The sequence below is a fragment of the Vigna radiata genome, chromosome 8 (assembly GCF_000741045.1).
Source record: "Vigna radiata var. radiata cultivar VC1973A chromosome 8, Vradiata_ver6, whole genome shotgun sequence".
Taxonomy (NCBI): Eukaryota; Viridiplantae; Streptophyta; class Magnoliopsida; order Fabales; family Fabaceae; genus Vigna; species Vigna radiata.
Genome location: NC_028358.1, coordinates 2292618 through 2311780, shown reverse-complemented (window position 1 = coordinate 2311780; position 19163 = coordinate 2292618). Strand labels below are relative to the sequence as shown.

Sequence of the window (19163 nt, the reverse complement as noted above, 5' to 3'; positions counted from 1 at the left end):
AATTTATCCATAATTCTTTTTTCTTTATCTAACTTTATATTGATGAACACAGAAACATTTAAAAACATAAAACATCAAAAGACCAAAAAAAGGTAACAGAAAACATTGGTATTTTATATTTTTTTAACATATCAGCATATTATTACATATTAATGGTGGTAAGATGCGTAAAATCAAAAGAAAATAATGATAAAACCAATTTTTCCCTTTTTATTTCATATGTAAAAATATAATATAATTTTTTTATATTTAAATAAATGTGTTACAATAATAATTATAAATTTAAGGAACTAATGAATTATTATAAATTTGATAAATATGAAAATGTGAATTTCGTGTTAGAAATGGCTAATTATATATAATTATAATTGTTAGAAAGAAAATGAATGTATTTTTTCGTTTGCATTTAATATTTTTAAATATATAATTTAAATGTATTTGTAAACAGTAGAATATACAATAATAATGAAATAACTGTATGATTAAGAATGTACACAATTATTTAGAAATGTATAATTTAATTAAATAGTTATTGATTATAATTTTACAATATATATTATCCATATTTAATTATTTGTTAATAATGCTTTGTTTGGATAAAAAAATTATTCTAATAAATGAAATTATAAGATGACTAAATTATCTTTATTGTAAAATTATTATTATTATTATTATTATTATTATTATTATTATTATGTTAAGACTATTGATTTATGTATTATATTTTATTTTTAAATTATATTGTTATTGATATTAAGTTTGTTATTATTACTATATCATATAAATGTATTTATATTAAATTATTATTATCAGTGAAAACATATTAGTATATGTTTAAATTTTTTTATGATAATAAAAAATAATAACATTATAGTTATAATTATTGTTGTAAATAATTTATTTATTGTATATATCTGTGTATATAAAAGATAAAATTGGAAAACAAGGACACATAAAAGGATTAATCATCTTTATATATAGACGTAAGTAACTTTTATTTACTGTGTATATTTGTATATATAAAAGCTAAAATTGGAAAACAAAAATGTGCAAAAAAAATAATAATCTTCTTTGTACTTTATATATAGATATTCGATACTAGTGAAAACACACATATATATGTGTTGCTTTTTTACAATAATAAAAACAAATAAAATTATTATTATAATTATTACTGTAACACATTTTTCGTGTAATTAATTTACTTAAAAAAAAGTTACTTACTTAAAAAAAGTTACTTATGATATCATCATAAATAGTGAACAATTAAAATTTTTATTTTATTATCAGAAAATAATTATAATTATGTAAAAAATAACAAATAATCTAATTATAATTTATAATAATGTTTTAAAGTTTATAAATTAAACTATATTATTATCTCAACTATATTTTTGAAAACATTTCATAAGATTTCATTACTTGTCTCTTCATTTTAAAAAGCATCAACTCTAACATCATTTGTTCTTGTATACATAAAGATACAAAGTTATACCATGATAGTACAAACACAAACAAACAATGAAGCTAACCAAAAAACAATACCAATAATCATACTCATCCACACTACTCAAATCATTAATTCCAATGCATGAAATCACAATACATCTATGAAACACCACAATGCATCACCACCAATAGATACTAAACAACCTCGCATGAAACCACGTCACCATCAAGTGATATCAAACAATCTCACAAGAAACCACATCAACTCCAAGTGATATCAAACAATACATCATTCGTCCATAACCTATACTATCACATTGCTTGCTTACCAAAACAACCAGTCTTATTCATATTGACTACATTTTTAAGCCTTACGAGTAACATTATGGTTAACCTCAAAGCCTTACGATCAAACATTCCTCTTCTATTTCATAAGCCTTACAAATATACTCTGTTTAAGTATAAAACCTTATGGTCATGATTCGTTTACCTTTATATGATAATAAAAATTAAATTATTATTATTAACTTTTATACTTAATTATATAATAATAGAATATTAACATTTATACCATTACTTTTTAAATGTATAATTATGGAATTCAATTTAAACTTAATGTCAGTTAATATATACAACTATCATTATTTAAAAAAATCAAGTAATAATTTATTGTGTAGCATAATTCTTGTAAATAAATTTAAGTCATTAAAATAAAATGAAGTAAAATTTACAACACATATAATTACAGCAACAGGTAAAAAACAAAAAGTCATTAATACATTAGATACATTTCAAGTATTGTTACAAAACAAAAATTACTTATATACAAATCACATATATTAAAGGATTTATATCATCTATTTCATTAAAAAACAACTTTAGTAATATTTTAACCTTTCTTCATCCACTGCTAAAAAAAACTATTGACATTTGTTATTTTCGACATTCAACATCCAATCCAAATCGATGTCTTACTGGGAGACGATAATTTGACGTTGGATCCACTTCCCCAAATGTTAATTTTAATGTCGGATTCCTCTAAACCGACCTTTCTTTTGTTTTTTAAATAATATTGATATTTTTTATAATATTACCATACCTAAAATACAGAAAACCATCATAGCACATCATAAAACTGTATATACTATGAGTTTCAAGCCACGAAGATTGGACACTCAATGTTGCTGCCAAGATTCGTCAAACGAATTTTAATCGGTGTAAATCAAATTTAATCGGTGCAAACTAAAGTTAATTAATGCAAAATATATTAATTGGAAGAAAATTAATCAAACATACCTTACAGTAGTAATGGCGAACGAAGCGAAAACGCGAACAAAGCGAAAACTCAAACGAAAATGCGAAAGAAAGTGAGGCTCGTGTTCGGAGATTTTGGGGTTTAAAAGGGCATTTGATGTTGGTTCCCTTCTAGATCTGACAAAAAATTCATTTTGACGCTATTTTCGTAGCAACGTTAAGGGAAGAAGATTCGCCGTCTAATGTCTGATTTTGCAGTTTTTGGCAGAGGTTTCGAGGTATGATATGGGGGGATTGATGTCTACGTCGTACGTAATTTAATATTGACACTTGAAATAAGGTATTTTCGGACCTTTTTGACGTCCATGGAGGGGGGAGCTGACGTCTAAAAGAGGATTTTAACGTCTGATCTCGGGGAGGCTGACATCTATGTCATAAGTAATTTAATATTGGCGTTTGAAATAAGGTATTTTCAGACTTTTTTGACGTCTGTGGAGGGGGAGCCGACTTTGAAAAGAGGATTTTGACGTATGATTTAGGGGGGCCGACGTCTAAAGGAGGATTTGACGTGTGATATAGGAGGGGGAGGGGGCGACATCTATGTAGTAAAAATTAATATTGGTGCTAAAAATGAGGTATTTTTAGACTTTTTTGATGTATTATATGGGGATCGATGTCTAAAGGTAATAAAACATTGACTTTTCAGTTTTGTAGACAGATTGTTTGACGTTTGGCCCTGGAGGAACTAACGTTACCTATTTTGACATTTGACTTGGCGGGATCGATGTCTATAATGACATTTTATTTACAAAACTGCCACCAATCTTTTTTTATGTTAGATTTTCTTTCGTTATACGTTAAACGGTTGACATTAAATTGGTTGATACTTGGCCTGATTGCACTTTTTGTAACAATTGATTATCGTTATTAAGATTAAAGAATAATCTTTGGTGTTATACAAAATTGTTCATCTTGATCATGATATGTTGGAGCTAAACCTATGTTAGTAAGATGCAATAGAAAACAACATCATTATGTATTCCCACTTTAGAAAGTACAATATAATTGATTGTCTATGAATTCTTATATACAACTTACCATAATATCCATAATAAAATTAGAGCAACATGAAGTTGAAGTCGCAATTTTTAAATAGAGACACATATGGGGTTTAAGACAAAGATGTATGAAAATGTATTCACATATGAAATTAGAGAAAAATTAAGTTCAACTTAAAACGTTTTAAACAAATTTAAAATGCATATATAAATTATCAGCTTAAAATAAAATGCAGACATGTTGTGAAGCCTAATCCCTATACAAAATTAGCAACATCAAATTAAGGTTAACTGTTTTAAACAAAATCGCATGTAGATATAAACAACATAAAGACATATATCTACTAAAAGGTAATAACATATAGAATCATAACAAGATAAATGAACTAACAAACACTCAAAACAGAATTAGCATGCATGTAGAAATAATTATCTTTTAAGTAAAATGCAAACATATTGTAAAATGCAGTCTTCGTACAAAATTATCTCAACAATTAAAATTTGTAAAAAAAACACATACAAATATTAATGCTTAAAAGGTAAAGATAGATGATGTGAGGTAAAGATAGATGATGTGGATTCAAAACAAGATCAAAGTTGAACATAAAACATTCTAAATATAAGCACATGAAGATATATAAATGTTATTGTAATTTGAAATATAGAAATACAGTAACACGACTTTTGAGTTTCCTTAAGTAAATATATAAACTCAATGTTTTGAGTGTGTACACATATACATATTGTAGTTATTATACGAGTAGAGATGTTATATAATATAATATAATTTTGTATTTACTGAATAGATGTTTTTATACTATAAATTTAATAATAATTATATTGGAGAAATATTTTTAAAATGTTTTTAGTCATACATATGTTATGGTTAGATAAAGATATAATTTTGATATTTTAAAATGATTTAAGGTTATATACATGAAAGATGATGTGTTAAATAAAAACTATATCATATAAATTAGCATTAACAAAATTATAAAATAAATTATTTTATTTATATATTTTCATTTTAAAAATAATTATAAGTGAATGATATAAATTTTATTAAATTAATATTATGATTCAAATAATTAAAATAATAATAAGAATTTTCTTATATTTTAATTACTTTTATAGTTTGAATTTATTAATGAATATTATATATAAATAAATAAATAACTAAGAATTTTTAATTCTTTTGTTTATATATTAATGAATTTTACATACAAGAAAAACATAAACAATAATTACAAATGAACATAGAGATTTTAAACAGTAAAAAAGTACAAAATAAGTTTATTTAACAATATAATCCTCATAGTTAGATACCTCCCTAGTTGACTTTTTAATTTTCTTATTATATTATATTATATTTTATATATATATATATATATATATATATATATATATATATATATATGACATACTTAATTATATAAATATTTAACTAAATAATATATGTCTATAATTTAGTTGAAGATTATTATTTTTTTATATACAAAAATACAATCAATAATTAGAATCTAATGTACAAATATTTATTATTTACTGTATTATATATATATTTATGTATTCTTTATTTTTGAATAATATAACAACAAATTGATACATATTTCATATTACAATCAAGTTATAAATATGCTTAAAATTGAATATAGCAATTTCCAATAAGATCCACTCATATTCTGTACCTACATAATATTCCATGGATAAAATTGTCATTAACAACTAATTTGGTGTTCCTATAAATTTCAATCCTAGGGTTTGTTGTTTCTGTTCTTCTGTGCGAGTTTGAAGTAAAAGCTGCGGCTGCTATCCTACCCTCTTCCCTTTCTTTCTTAATATCAGGTATCCATTGGTGTTTCTGAATTCTGCATTGAATTTCAACAATGCTTTTGTTCATTATAAATTTGATTTATTGAAAGTTAATGGTTTTCTGGTTCTAATTGCCCAATTTTTTTATGCTCTTTTCTTCTGGGTTTTCTTTGAATTATATGTTTGTTCCTCTGCCTTTTATGATTGTGATTGTACTTTTAGTGATTGTGTTGACGCTTATTGTTTGCTTTATATATATGTGTGTGAGTGTGTGTAACTGAATTTAATTTATTTACGTTATTTGCCGTAATAGTGTATTTGATCTTAACACTGTGATTTGGTTTGTTCATGATCCTAATGATTTTCAATTTGGTAGTGGTGTATCACGGTGTGAGTTGTGTTGATTTTGATGATAAATTTGCCGCATTACCCAGCGAGCACTAATTCATTTTAGTTTGAGTTGGTTTAGAAAAACATCCTTCATCACCGATTTAAAGAAAATATAATTGTCTTTAATTTGTGGGAATTTTTTTTGAAACTCTACTACCATGATTTTTTTTAGTACTTTCTTGGAGGAGTCGGAGTCAAGGCATTTATTTAAATCGGTTCTATTTTTTTTTTTTTTATGTTCGATTCACTGTGTTAGACTTGTAATTAAAATCAAGCTGTTTGCTTTGTTAATAATAATGCACATGTTTTTCATGTAATGCTATGGAGTTTTTCATGTTTTCAGTGGTTTAGGGATTAGGAGATAGAACGATGTTAAGTTGGAGATCGATATGATGATTAATTGTTTCCCTATTGGTTTGATTGCCTGGATGATGGCACTCATGTATTAGCTTTATCTGATCATTCTCCATAACGAGTTGAACAAACGGGTTATCTGACAAACCATTGAGTAGTAGTTACTGAATCGTGTCCTGTTAGTATTTCACTTTTGGTTTTCGCCGCATTTGTTCAAATTTGATGTTGAGTTCAGGATTCTAGATAATGATTGTGTTGTTTTTATGTTTCCCTCTTTTCCTTACAATTTTATTTCAGTTGTTTGGCATGCAGACCTTACTAACTACATCCTTGTAAACATTGCTTATATTTGAGCAGAATGGAATCCCAGGTGAAGCATGCTATTGTTGTGAAGGTTATGGGCCGAACTGGGTCGAGAGGACAGGTGACTCAGGTTAGAGTGAAGTTTTTGGATGATCAGAACCGTCACATCATGAGGAATGTGAAGGGACCAGTGAGAGAGGGAGACATTCTCACCCTTCTCGAGTCTGAGAGAGAAGCAAGGAGATTGCGTTAGAGAGTCCTTTGATTGTTTGATTCAGTGTTCAAGTGAAACAATGCTGTTTTTTTTTTTTTGTGGTAGTTAGCAATGCCATATTTTATTGTCCTGGATCTGTTATTATTATACTTGCACTATTTTTTACGTTATTGAGCTGGCAGAGTTTTGAGTAAAATTGTGATTTGGGTTTTATGTACTGCATCTTCCTTTTAATTGCAATGGATGTGATCAATTCAATATAATTTTTGGGCATTCTTGGTGTCTAAAATATTACATTGTTTTATAGTTTAGCACTTTCGTTAATTTTTCGTATTTCAAAGAAGCATCATGTTTTGAGATTACATTGTCCCCCGAATTTGTTTCTAGTTAGATTTGCAATTTGAATTCTGAGGCAACCTCTTCTGCCCAACAATTACCATTCAAACTTGCAATTGATGCTTAAAAGGTAATATAGAAATTCTGAATCACCAATTAGGGAGGGAATACTTTAAGATTAAGAAATGAAGAAATCCGGAAGCAGCAACGACTGTGAAAGGAAATGATCAAAGGCCAATGACATATGGGAGAAGTTCAGTGTCTGAGTTAGGATGTTATTTATCTCCTAATGACTAAAGCTTTTGGCACGGTGAATAATGGTCACGCTAAATGTAAAAAAAATTGAATTTTGTTTACCATCTTAGATGCTACTTTTCAAGTTTTCTTTTGTTTTCAAACAAGGGCTGTTCCAATTTTGTTCTTCACCAAAGTTCTCTAGATGTGAAAAGGTGTTGGAACTAAAAAACAATATTATATGACAAGTTTAATGCTTTTAAAATTTGTATGATAACAAAGAAGGTTTGTGTTATAATATCTTTCAATGTGCAGATATAATGTATTGATGGATTGTAAATAACAGAGAAGGTAGGTATACCAAGTTCTATAATATGTCTAAGAAATGCATATGGACTAAACAAAAACGTTTTCTCTTTCCTTTGGATTGCATGTTTTTAAAAGACAAGTTCTCTGTACAAATCAAACTTTTCAAAACTACCAAGACTATTTATCTTTCCCAAGATTGATGAACCCTTTCTCACCAAAATGAATTTGTTTTCAAAATAAAAAATAAATGTTTTGATTAACTTAACCAAATTTTTGTTTTATACAATCTTATCAAAACAACAAATAAATGTTTTGATTCTGTTGTATGGCCAAGGAGAAAAGAAAAAAAAAATCAATTTTCTGAAGTTGATGAAGAATATCAGTACACTTTTCGGTAACATTATACTGTGTTTTCACCTCATTTCTCCATATTAAGAAAACAAAAACAAACACATCCTAAAGGAAATTACTTTCTGCACCTGATCAAATTTCCACTTCCACCTGTTCAAATTGCTTCCAGAAAATGCTTTCTATAAAAAGAGGTGTTGATTAGCTTCCGGAGAAAAAAATTCGGAACTATTTATTGTATTCCAGAAAATATTTCGGAAGTAATAGAGTGGAGGAAAAAAACAATAGGGTGCAGAAAGAAGCTGCCCCTTCTCAAACCACCAAGGCCCAAATCCACAGCCGAATAGAAATACCCAAACCTCAATGGGCCGGGCCTAACTGTTCAAGTTAGGGTTTTCGATCACTATAAATACCCAAATGTCAATTCGATAAACCTAGGGTTTGTGTCTTTGCAATTGGACTTGCAGCTTCTTCCGCGACTCCACTCTCTGCACCCTCTGTGCTCCCCAATACAAACGAGTTCGTTCTCTCACATTTCTTTTTGCTTCACTTCCTCTCATTCTTCTCTTCGCTAACTCCTTCTTTTCATTTTCTTCTGCAGCCATGGCGGACGTCGTCACCGAAGCTGGCGTCGTTGCAGATCCCACCCAACTAGATGTCAAACTGTTCAACCGCTGGAGCTTCGAAGACATTCAGGTTCTTATCTTTTGCTATAACCTACCTATTAATCTTGTTATATTCTAAAATTACACGATTTTTCATGAAATTTATTGAAATGTGTATCAATATGGTTTATTTATTTTGAGAATTTTTTTTCTAATTTGGTTAGTGATAATACCCTGACATTAAATTGATTAAAAGGTACGGAATTTTGTGTTATTAGGTTAACGATATTTCGCTGGCTGATTATATCGGAGTGGTGTCGTCGAAGCATGCTACGTATGTTCCTCACACATCCGGTAGGTACTCGGTGAAGCGGTTTAGGAAAGCGCAGTGCCCCATTGTGGAGAGGCTTACCAACTCTCTTATGATGCATGGAAGAAACAACGGAAAGAAGCTCTTGGCTGTTCGGATTATTAAGCATGCCATGGAAATCATTCACTTGCTCACTGACCAGAATCCAATTCAGGTCATTGTTGATGCCGTCATCAATAGGTATGTTCTAGCATTGAAAACTGATTTTGTGTTGTTTTTTTGTTCTATTGGGTTTTAATGGTCGCTGGTTATACAGACCACTTGTTGTATTTAAAGTATGCGATGAAACTGGAAACACATTAATATATATATATATATATATATATATATATATATATATATNTATATATATATATATATATATATATATATATATATATATATATATATATATATATATATATATATATATATATATATATATATATGTTCGCCTATTGTAAACTTGTTTTTAGGAATTTAAGAAAGAATTTTTGAACTTAAAATTTGAAGTTTAATATATCGGGGGAAGTCAGTGTCTTTTAAATTTTTTAATGTGTTTTGGCTACAGTATATGGATTTGGAGAATGGAATGATGATTATGAATTCCCTATTGGTTTGATTGCCTCAATGATGGCGTTTTGTATTAGCTCTATCTGACCATTCTCATCATTACATTTGTTACTTATTGCTATCTCTGCGTGATAATATATTTTGGCTTGGTAATAGAGATATTAAGTATATGTTAATGTCAGAGCATGTAAACATTGGTTTTTTTCTTTGAAGTGGTACAGTTGCTCCTTATACTAAACCAAAGTTGATTAGGGCTATACCTAATTTTAGGGATCATTGTTGTGAGTTGGAGAATGACACGATGATCATTTATTTCCCTATTGGTTTGATTGCCTGTATGATGGCACTTTTGTATTAGCTCTATCTGATCATTCTCCTTAAATTAGAATAAACTTATTAATTGTGTGCATTTCGGTTGTCATTAAACTATATTTTAGATTTATATAGTATTTAAGAGTGAAACTATCCCTTGTTAATAGTACTTGTCATAGTGTCTTCATGGGTGATTTAATTATTTTACTTGTTTTTCATGGTCGCTTTACAACTTCTAGAGACAGGAAATTCAATTTTCGTTTAGTTGCATTTTTAGGAATGATAGATCAATGATGTAGCACATGGAGAATGACATGACGATTAATTGTTTCCCTATTGGTTTGATTGCCAGGATGATGGCAAAAGTATTAGCTCTATCTGATCATTCTCCTATATTGTTTTAGGGCATTTCATCTATACGAGGATGATTTAGTTATTTGCTAAATCAGGAAAATGGTAATCGTCGTTTTTGCTTGAGTTGAATTTTTAGGGTTGAAAAGTCAATGATGGAACATGTGGAGAATGACATGACGATTATTTATTTCCCTATTGGTTTGATTGCCAGGATGATGGCGCTATTGTATTAGCTCTATCTGATCATTCTCCTATGTCGATATTTATGGTTGATTTCACTTTATAAAGAAGTGTACGTCATCACCTCAGAGGACTGACTTGTTATTTAATTTGTTGTGCTAGATATTTATGTTCTCATGCGACTAATTAATTTTTGAATTGCATTTTAAGTAGCCTCTTAATGTGCAATATTTTGTTTTAATGGAATAATCTTCGGTTCTTGGTACTGTAAAGGATTAAATATTATGTTGATTGTATTGGTAGTTATTTATTTGCTATTGTTTTATCAGTGGTCCCCGTGAAGATGCCACAAGAATTGGATCTGCTGGAGTGGTGAGGAGACAAGCCGTGGATATCTCACCCCTTCGACGTGTTAATCAGGCCATCTATCTTCTAACAACAGGTGCACGGGAAGCTGCTTTTAGAAACATCAAGACAATTGCTGAATGTTTGGCTGATGAACTTATTAATGCCGCAAAAGGTTCATCTAACAGGTATAATTTTTCAGTGATTAAGTGAAGACTGCATTATCGTATTTACTTATAATCCCTGTTACTTAAAGGTGCTTCTTTATTTCAGTTATGCCATCAAGAAAAAAGATGAAATTGAAAGAGTTGCCAAGGCTAATCGTTAAGCAGTTCGAAGCTTGTACTGCACCGGAGATTTTGATTCGATCTTTGTACTTCATTTATCACAGTTTCGATTATTGTGTAATACTCTCTATGGCTTTAGTTTATTTTTAGTTCCTTTTAAGGAAGAATTTAAATGAAGGATTTTGATTCTTGGACTTAAATTCATATTAGTACTAGCATGGTTTTTGAAATATTTGATGATTTCAATGGGAATGATCTCCGTTTCCCGTGTTCTATTTTTTGTTAACATCAAAGACTGTTAAATGCGTCACGGTAAAGGCGGCGTAAAATATAATTCTAAAGTCGTTGTCCTATTTAAGAACTGCATTTTAAAGATAAAATGCAATTGTAACTATTATGAATGATGGTGTACGATTTACTGTGCTCTTTGCCAGGGATTAAATTTAATGATGCCGAATATAAAACAAGCTACTCAAAAGTAAGATTAACCGTAATTGAAGTTGAAATACATGGTCATATATTTTCACAATAAGAAAGACTTTTATTTATATATTGATATGTAGATACAAAACAAGATAATTAATATGTAATTTGTTGTGTTTTTTACACGCTCGTTTTCATGTATTAGAAACTTTGTAGTGGGATTGTATAAGGTGAGGAGACATAGAGAGTATTACATAATCATCAAAATATTTGTTCAAGAATTCCAAATTATATCCTAAATGTTAATAAATGTGTTTTCACGTGCCATAGATAATAATTTTAAGTATAGCAATATTACACTTATATATATATATATATATATATATATATATGGACTATAATTTTAATTACAACAAGTACAGGTTTTTTTTTTCGACAATATATACCAAAGTTAATCTATTTAGACATTATATTTTAATATTTATACAATTTTAACTTTCAAATATAATTTTACGAAGAAATTTTATATTCAAATGTAACAATAATTAATAAATATCTTCATGAAGTTAAAAAAAAAACTCGGCTAGTTTGGCTTAAATCCAATTACATTCGCTACCATACCTTAGGTTCATATTGGTTCGGTTTGGATCCGATGATTTGAAACCCGAACCCGGAATATATTACCTTGTATTCGAATCCATACCAACCTCTTCGCCAACTCTTCCTCCCACACCAGCTTAGAGCAATGGCGGACCAACTCCAACTGAACCCTAACTCGGTGACCGGAATCACTGAGTCTTCGGCGCCCTCCGATGATGAAGAACCCTCTCTCAGCTCCCACACTCTCGCCGCTCTCAAAGAATTCCTCGCCGAGCAGCAGCATCACTCCGATGCCGGAGGAGGGTCCGAGGTTTCTCTCGTATCCGAGAATTGGAATTTGAGCCAGTTCTGGTACACTCCAGAAACAGCGAAAACCGTGGCCGAGGAAGTTCTCACTCTCTGCAGTGGCGTCCACACTCGCGTTGCCTGCATTGCTTGCCCTACTCTCTATGTNTATCTCAAGGTTTGTTGCTGCTCCTCTGCTATTGTAATTTGATTTTTATTTTTCTTTTAATTAGTAAATGTATTTATCTTTTTGTTTGAGTGAGAGTGGTTGGGATTACTGTTCACGATTTTGGTATGAAATTTTCNTGATGGTTGAAAAGTTATNGAGCATCGTCTTACTTGGATTATGTATGAAATTTGCTCAGATCAAGTTTAGTTGGTTCCAGTTGAAATTAACTTAGATTCTTTAAGCTTGATATCATGATCGAGTTTGATTGTTGTGTGAAAANAAAAAATATGACTGAAGGAAGGAAGACTCTTCTGGAGATAGTCAGTGAGATTTTTTCGAGAAGATTACTCATGTGCCAAGTCTGGATATTTTGAAACAATAATATGATTACCCAAAAAATTGTATGAAGTTTGTTGTGGTCTTGGCTTAATTTGTAATACAAAGTCAGTGCAGAAAATGTTTACAATTTCAAATCCTTATAGGTGAAAGTAGTTTATTTAGAATGCATTGAATCATGTATAGCTATTTATCATAAATTTGTGAACTTTTATGATAATTATTTAATAAGTAATTCACTTGATGTTTTCTAATTTGTTGACAGAGTACAAATCTTTACACTAACATTCTATGAAAATTAAGCTCATTTGAGAAAGGTAAAGAGATGTAGTAGGCCTCATTTTCAGCAATTATATATATATATATATATATATATATATATATATATATATATATATATATTTTACTTGTTCATACTATCATACATTTGTCAAATTCATGCATGACAATTTTTTTTAATAATACTTTTAAAAATCATATTTAGATTGTTTTCTAGTTTTTAAGTAGTTGACAATGTTAAAGATATTGTATGAAAATTCAACTCCATTGGATTTGCTTTTGCTCTAACATTCTCTCTTTCCTTTCTTCAATCTTCAGCAAATGAATCCTAATGCTACTGTGCAACTTCTTGAGTACGACAAACGTTTTNAGCAATATGGAAGTGATTACACATTTTATGACTACAATCTTCCTNATGAAATACCATCAGAATTGAAACATTCCTGCAAAGTTGTAGTTGCAGATCCTCCTTACTTGGTGAGAATTAATTGCTGACCTATTACCTTGTAAATTGGCGTCTTCTGTACCTTTTGCTTCCATTTCTGTCAATTGTTTTGTACTTCACAGAAAACTATAAATGGTTCGATTGGCTGAGGATAAACTGATCATCAAGTCTTTTTCTTGTGAAAAATGATTTTTGTAACTTTAGTGTGCAAGTTGTCAAGAGTTTGAACTGTGTAGCATAATTAAGTTAAAACATTCCTAGTCTTCTAAGATTTATTTATTACAAAACTATTGCTTACATCTCTTAACTTGGATTCCTTCATCTCTTATATACCTTTATTAAAAGCAATAACATCTAGAAGCAGATATTCCTCTCTCCCCTGTACGTTTGATTGCAATTGGAAATCAATATGCGGCTAATTTTTTATTTGTCTTTCTAGAAAATTATGCCGTGTTGGACAAACCAAAGGCTGTGCTGTGTGGTGCATAACTTAACGTCTCTTTTCAATGAGTTGAATTGCATGTTTCATGGATACATAGGTTTCTATATCTCACTGTGAACTAATTTAAAGCCTGTTTTGTGTATTCACAGCTTCTGGCAATGAATCACCAGTCTGCTTAATTTTTCCGTAACAGACTTTTGTATCTGTACTTGTTTTACCAGAAGAGGAACCCACAATGCAAGATTATAATAAAATCTAGTGTTATTCAAGACATGACAAATCTTTTCTCATTCCATCTTAATATAAAGAGAAAAATTTAGATTACTGCCTAAAGATTCGTTTGGGTGAATAGCTTGACCACAGATAAAAAAAGTTCAGTCTTGAACCAGTATCGTAATCCCCGAATAATCTCTTCTAAGAAGTTCATCCAAATGGTTCCAAAATCTAGGAATAGGAGTGAGTGTAATTGGTGAGCCTTTGTTATTCAGTTTGTAATGAAATTTTTGTTCCTTTGGGGGAAGGGATTGGCTGTGGAGATAGAAAAAACATTAAGTGTGAGGCTATGAGACTGACAGTATACAATACTTCCACCTTAAAACATAGTGACATAACTAATGATTTTCTTGACGTAATTAATTATTTGATAGTAGAGCCAAGAGTGCTTGGAGAAAGTTGCTGAAACGATTCGTCTGCTCATACAACCTGGAGAGTCATTTGTGCTTCTGCTGACAGGTATCAATGAATTTTATCATATTGTGCTTTTATCATTTCTCTAAAAATGATAATTTACTTGTAATGTTTATGACGAGATGATCAGTCTGAAGAATTACTATGAAATATAACTATATCCGTTGTTGGGTATTGTAATTTTTGTATTACACTTTTGTAGGGGAAGTGCAGAAAGAAAGGGCAGCAGAGATCTTGGGCCTGTATCCTTGTGGATTTAGGCCTCAGCATTCCAGCAAACTTGGAAATGAGTTTCGGTTGTTCTCTAACTATGACCCTGAAACGAGACTAGGAGGGTGGGAAAAATAGGTACATACTTTTCCTTTGGTTGCCTTGCCTTTCATGTCTCTAATTACATGTCTGTGTAAATATTAGGATAAAATGTGTTCTTAGTCTCTGAAAATTTGGTCAAAGTTAATTTTAGTTCCTTTATTTTAAAAGCGGTGATTTTGAAGATTTCATTCTTGACTTCATTGCCTTGAACGGGGATGAAATCCATTACATTTTAGAAAGTACAAGAACCAAACAAACATTTACAATGAAGGAACTAAAATAACTTTGGATATATGTTTTAAAATTTTCCTAATTTGGTTCCTCTCTTTCAAAATTTTTATTTTTATCTATCTCATTTTTAAAGTTCTCCACTCATAGTCGTGAAAATAGTTATAAACTTATATATTTAATGACAGTTATAAACCGTCACAAGAATCACTTTAAAGGATCAGAAGTAAAGTATCTCCAGATTAAAGGGACGAAATAAAATAATTTTTTTAAGGGTTAAAACCAAATTTGAAAAAACCAAATTTGGCCAATTTTTGAAGCACATTTTGCCCTTAAAGTTAAATATATTTTCCCCCTTATAGCTGGTTAGAAACTCAATTTCATCCTATATGTTCTATAAGGAATGTGCGTATGAAAGTGAGTGTATAATGAATTATATTCTACAAGGAATGTGCGTATGAAAATGAGTGTAGAATAAATTGTGGTCGATTCGGGATTTTCCAATTTGAAAATGATAGTTGGAATATGATGTAGGTGTATGAAGCTGCGGTTGCATATATTATGACGTTGTGTTGATTGGGTGATCATGTTTGCCACTACAAGGACATTGAAGTTATTCTGCTAGAAATTGATAAAATATCAACGTCTCCGTGGATTGATATTAGCCTCTAGGGAACAAGTGCATTTGAATTTGAGATTGGTGTCCAATATATTTTTCATTTGTCTCGATTTCTTGTAAGAGGCACAGTTTTGGGTCGTGTTGGATTATTACGAGAAAATTGGTTTGAATGGACCCATCAAACCTATCTTTTCTGATATTTGCTTTGACTATTGTGAATGACAGCAGCATGTGCTTTCAAGGGAAATTCCGCTATGGAATCTAGTTGTGTGATTCGGCAAGGATTTTTGTTCAACATCATCATTTTAATGAGGTGATTTATTTATAGTAGTTTGTCAACAGTTCATAATTGACTCTTGCACAAGACAAAAGATTGTTCGTAGATGTCAGCATTGAATTAGGGATGTTTGTATACTTCATTTTCTTCTCTTATATCAAGTTGTTATTTATACTCTAATTTAAAAGATGAGTATAAAGTCCCATGAAGACAAAAATGAGTATAAAGTCCCATAAAGACTTAGAACATTTTTGGGCGGCTAGTGTAGCTTTCATGGCAAATGCAAATTTAGTCTTCATTCATCTTCAACGGTATGATATTTTGGGAACCATTTAAATATTTTAGTACAAAATAAAGGAACACCATTTAAATTATTTTAATGCAGATAAACTCAAGATGTTTTTAGAGAAAAAGAACATTAAATACATTTCTATTCATCATCAAACATAAGCAGAAGAAACTGGAAAGTAGGGTTACTGCTTTTTGTTTTGCTCTGGAGGTTTCACAATAAGGATAGGTGTTCTTGCATGATGTGCACAGTAGTCACTCACACTTCCAAGAAGTGTCCTGCAACCAAATGTATACATACATAGAATCATCAATCTTCCAACGAAAATCAAATTAAACAATAGCTTTTTTTTTTCATTATTATTATTATTGTTTAATTAATTATGAAGTTTCAGTTTGTTAAGTTAGCATCCAACATTTAATGCAGATTTAGCACTCTTATCATTCGTGAGAAAATTAATTTCATTCAAATATGAGAAAATTAACTATTGAAATTACAGTGCTTCAGTGATTTATTATTCTTGTCATGTAACATTAGGATATTCGCAAAACAAGTAAAGTGAAATTAATCTATGAATAAACTTAAATAAATGAAATGATAAATATAGATAGTAATAATTGATATTTTAAATTTCAGTGAGAAGTTTTACACTAAACGAGTTCCAACTTGTTTTTTAAAAACTATTCTTTTGGATCAAATTGATTATTATTTTACAATATCGTACTAATTTGATCCAAAAGCACTGATAAATTACAAAAACATGTCACATTAGTCAAAATTAACAGCAACATCCCCAGTATAAAAAAAATGAAGAAAATTGACAAAAGTACCAAATTGGTCTATCAAGAAAACTGTAAAAGAAATATTTTTTAAACTAAAAATGTAACATGATGAAAACTTTATTTTAACCTAAAAAATGTAATTGCAAGGGTAGTAACTGAAACCTTTTGAGAGCACCAAGACCACGACTCCCCAAAACAAGAAGATTAACTTGCATTTGTTCTGCTGCTTCACAGATCATCTCCCTTGGATCTCCATTCAGAATCATGCTTTCTGCTTTCACCTGCATTTTCATCACTCCTTCATGGAAAATTTATTCTCTAATATTCTATTTTGATTTAGACAAACTTTTTCTAAAGTTGAGAGATCAAAATAGAATAAAAATATTATGTTTCAATCAAATTCAATGCAATCTTTTTACCATCTCAATAATCACAATCTAATCTCTGTAAACATTTTAAGGATACTTTATATTCTTATTAGAAATCAAAATCGGTTTATTTGTTTAATTTCTTTAGAAAACAAAAACTCATTATGATTTTTAATATGTTTGAGTAAATTTATCTAAAAAATGTTTATTTATATAATAATATCTTTACTCAATTTAGTATAAAAAATGAGTTTTGGCAAGGTAATGAGACAATTACCAGTTTATCATGACACATTTTCAATGCCCTTGATAGAACAGATGCTGATTTTTCTTCTTGTGCTTTCTTCACTGACTCCACCAATGCATTTGCAGGATAAACTTCTGCTGAAGCCACCATAAAAATCATATATTTTTAACCACAAAATACAAAAAAAAAAAAACATAGTTTTTTATTCTTTTGCATTTGAAATCTAATATTTTCTTTCCTTAATTGCTAGTCCTATTTACTTTCGGAATCACTTAAAAACACCAACATGACAACATAAAACAACATTATAACATAAACTAAAACAAACACAAACACAGCAACATGGATAAAATATAAAAAAAAAGTGTTATTTTTTGAGAAATCAAAGGTGAACTAATAAATACTTGAAAGAGTAAAAGTCAGAACATAAATAATTATCAGAGAATAAATACACAGATTTGAAATTCTCATTAAAAAGACATTTTAACCTAATTTTAATCTGAAAATTAATAATCTTCCAAAAGAAGAGGTGATTATAGGGAATGAAATTAACCAGTTCCACCAGGTCCAACTGGGTGAACAAAGTTTTGAACTTTATTAGGTTCAACATGAACCAGAATCACCATGCCCTCATTTTCCTCAGTCGCTTCTCCCACAGTAGCCATGGCAGTGAAGAGGTTATCAATGGCCCACTTCAGAGCATAGAAGCTTCCATCACTCTCATCTACACCCACCATCACCTTCATCCTCATCCTTCGTTGTTCTGCTACTCCACTTTCTTCCATGGCTTTTTCTCAGTTTATCAGTATCAGTTCAACCCTTCTATCACCATTTATATATATATATATATATATATATATATATATATATATATATATATATATATATATATATATATAATTAATTCTATATCATCTACATCATCTTATTCTCACGGTTTTGCCCCTCACACTTTCGCTTCTTTTGAGTATTTTTGTGTCGTTTTCCTCATGCAAATGTTTGAGACTTGGCAGCTCCAGAGTCCATGTTTGCATGACAGGTGAATACGTGTAAACCTGTTACCATTACCTTCATGCACAAATGTTCAATATCATAATTCACTTCTATTATTGAACAATAAAACAATATATTTTTTTAAGAATAATAATTTAATGATATAAAATCTATTTGTTAGACGAAAAAGATTAGATTTATACTTATTTATAATATGTAAATTTTTTATCTTACATTTAAGTATTTATATATCCAGAGTATATTGTAACACTATATATCTATGGCAACAATAATAAATTTCAATAGAGATTTTGTA

General features: G+C 29.6%; 4 protein-coding genes across 7 annotated transcripts; 3 read left to right on the top strand and 1 right to left on the bottom strand.

Annotated features, from left to right (window-relative positions):
* The first annotated feature begins 5475 nt into the window (after nucleotides 1-5475).
* Nucleotides 5476-7107, top strand: LOC106771206 (40S ribosomal protein S28). Its single transcript, XM_014657139.2, has 2 exons — nucleotides 5476-5606; nucleotides 6675-7107. The coding sequence occupies exon 2, from the start codon at nucleotides 6676-6678 to the stop codon at nucleotides 6871-6873; it is 198 nt and encodes a 65-aa protein (XP_014512625.1). The 5' UTR covers nucleotides 5476-5606; nucleotide 6675; the 3' UTR covers nucleotides 6874-7107.
* A 1367-nt stretch (nucleotides 7108-8474) lies between these two features.
* LOC106769851 (40S ribosomal protein S5) lies at nucleotides 8475-11339 on the top strand. 2 transcript variants are annotated; one of them, XM_014655629.2, is made up of 5 exons: nucleotides 8475-8580; nucleotides 8663-8757; nucleotides 8945-9216; nucleotides 10764-10967; nucleotides 11053-11107. In XM_014655629.2, exons 2-5 carry the CDS (start codon nucleotides 8665-8667, stop codon nucleotides 11105-11107), a joined length of 624 nt encoding a protein of 207 aa, XP_014511115.1. In that variant the 5' UTR covers nucleotides 8475-8580; nucleotides 8663-8664. The 2 variants fall into 2 exon arrangements, with proteins under 2 accessions (XP_014511115.1, XP_022640456.1); XM_022784735.1 differs by lacking the exon at nucleotides 8475-8580 and having other exon boundaries at nucleotides 8665-8757; nucleotides 11053-11339.
* A 795-nt stretch (nucleotides 11340-12134) lies between these two features.
* On the top strand, nucleotides 12135-16385 carry LOC106769903 (EEF1A lysine methyltransferase 1). Of its 2 annotated transcripts, none has more exons than XM_014655700.2 (5): nucleotides 12135-12552; nucleotides 13477-13635; nucleotides 14696-14777; nucleotides 14935-15080; nucleotides 16117-16385. In XM_014655700.2, exons 1-4 carry the CDS (start codon nucleotides 12235-12237, stop codon nucleotides 15078-15080), a joined length of 705 nt encoding a protein of 234 aa, XP_014511186.1. In that variant the 5' UTR covers nucleotides 12135-12234; the 3' UTR covers nucleotides 16117-16385. The 2 variants fall into 2 exon arrangements, with proteins under 2 accessions (XP_014511186.1, XP_014511185.1); XM_014655699.2 differs by having other exon boundaries at nucleotides 12136-12552; nucleotides 15807-16385.
* Nucleotides 16386-16507: 122 nt separating this feature from the next.
* On the bottom strand, nucleotides 16508-18689 carry LOC106770051 (universal stress protein YxiE). 2 transcript variants are annotated; one of them, XM_014655873.2, is made up of 4 exons: nucleotides 18408-18689; nucleotides 17885-17991; nucleotides 17402-17520; nucleotides 16508-16735 (listed from the first exon to the last, which is right to left on the bottom strand). In XM_014655873.2, exons 1-4 carry the CDS (start codon nucleotides 18637-18639, stop codon nucleotides 16642-16644), a joined length of 552 nt encoding a protein of 183 aa, XP_014511359.1. In that variant the 5' UTR covers nucleotides 18640-18689; the 3' UTR covers nucleotides 16508-16641. The 2 variants fall into 2 exon arrangements, with proteins under 2 accessions (XP_014511359.1, XP_022640374.1); XM_022784653.1 differs by having other exon boundaries at nucleotides 17885-17988; nucleotides 18408-18688.
* Between the last annotated feature and the right edge of the window lie 474 nt (nucleotides 18690-19163).

Excerpts from the sequence above, each read along its gene's own strand:
- LOC106771206 (XM_014657139.2), top strand. The coding sequence starts at position 6,676 with ATGGAATCCCAGGTGAAGCATGCTATTGTTGTGAAGGTTATGGGCCGA.
- LOC106769851 (XM_022784735.1), top strand. The coding sequence starts at position 8,665 with ATGGCGGACGTCGTCACCGAAGCTGGCGTCGTTGCAGATCCCACCCAA. Across the intron at positions 9,217-10,763 it reads GTTGATGCCGTCATCAATAG|TGGTCCCCGTGAAGATGCCA; the intron begins GTATGTTCTAGC and ends TTGTTTTATCAG. Across the intron at positions 10,968-11,052 it reads GCAAAAGGTTCATCTAACAG|TTATGCCATCAAGAAAAAAG; the intron begins GTATAATTTTTC and ends TCTTTATTTCAG.
- LOC106770051 (XM_014655873.2), bottom strand. The coding sequence starts at position 18,639 with ATGGAAGAAAGTGGAGTAGCAGAACAACGAAGGATGAGGATGAAGGTG. Across the intron at positions 17,521-17,884 it reads AAATGTGTCATGATAAACTG|GTGAAAGCAGAAAGCATGAT; the intron begins GTAATTGTCTCA and ends ATGAAAATGCAG. Across the intron at positions 16,736-17,401 it reads GGTCTTGGTGCTCTCAAAAG|GACACTTCTTGGAAGTGTGA; the intron begins GTTTCAGTTACT and ends ATTTGGTTGCAG.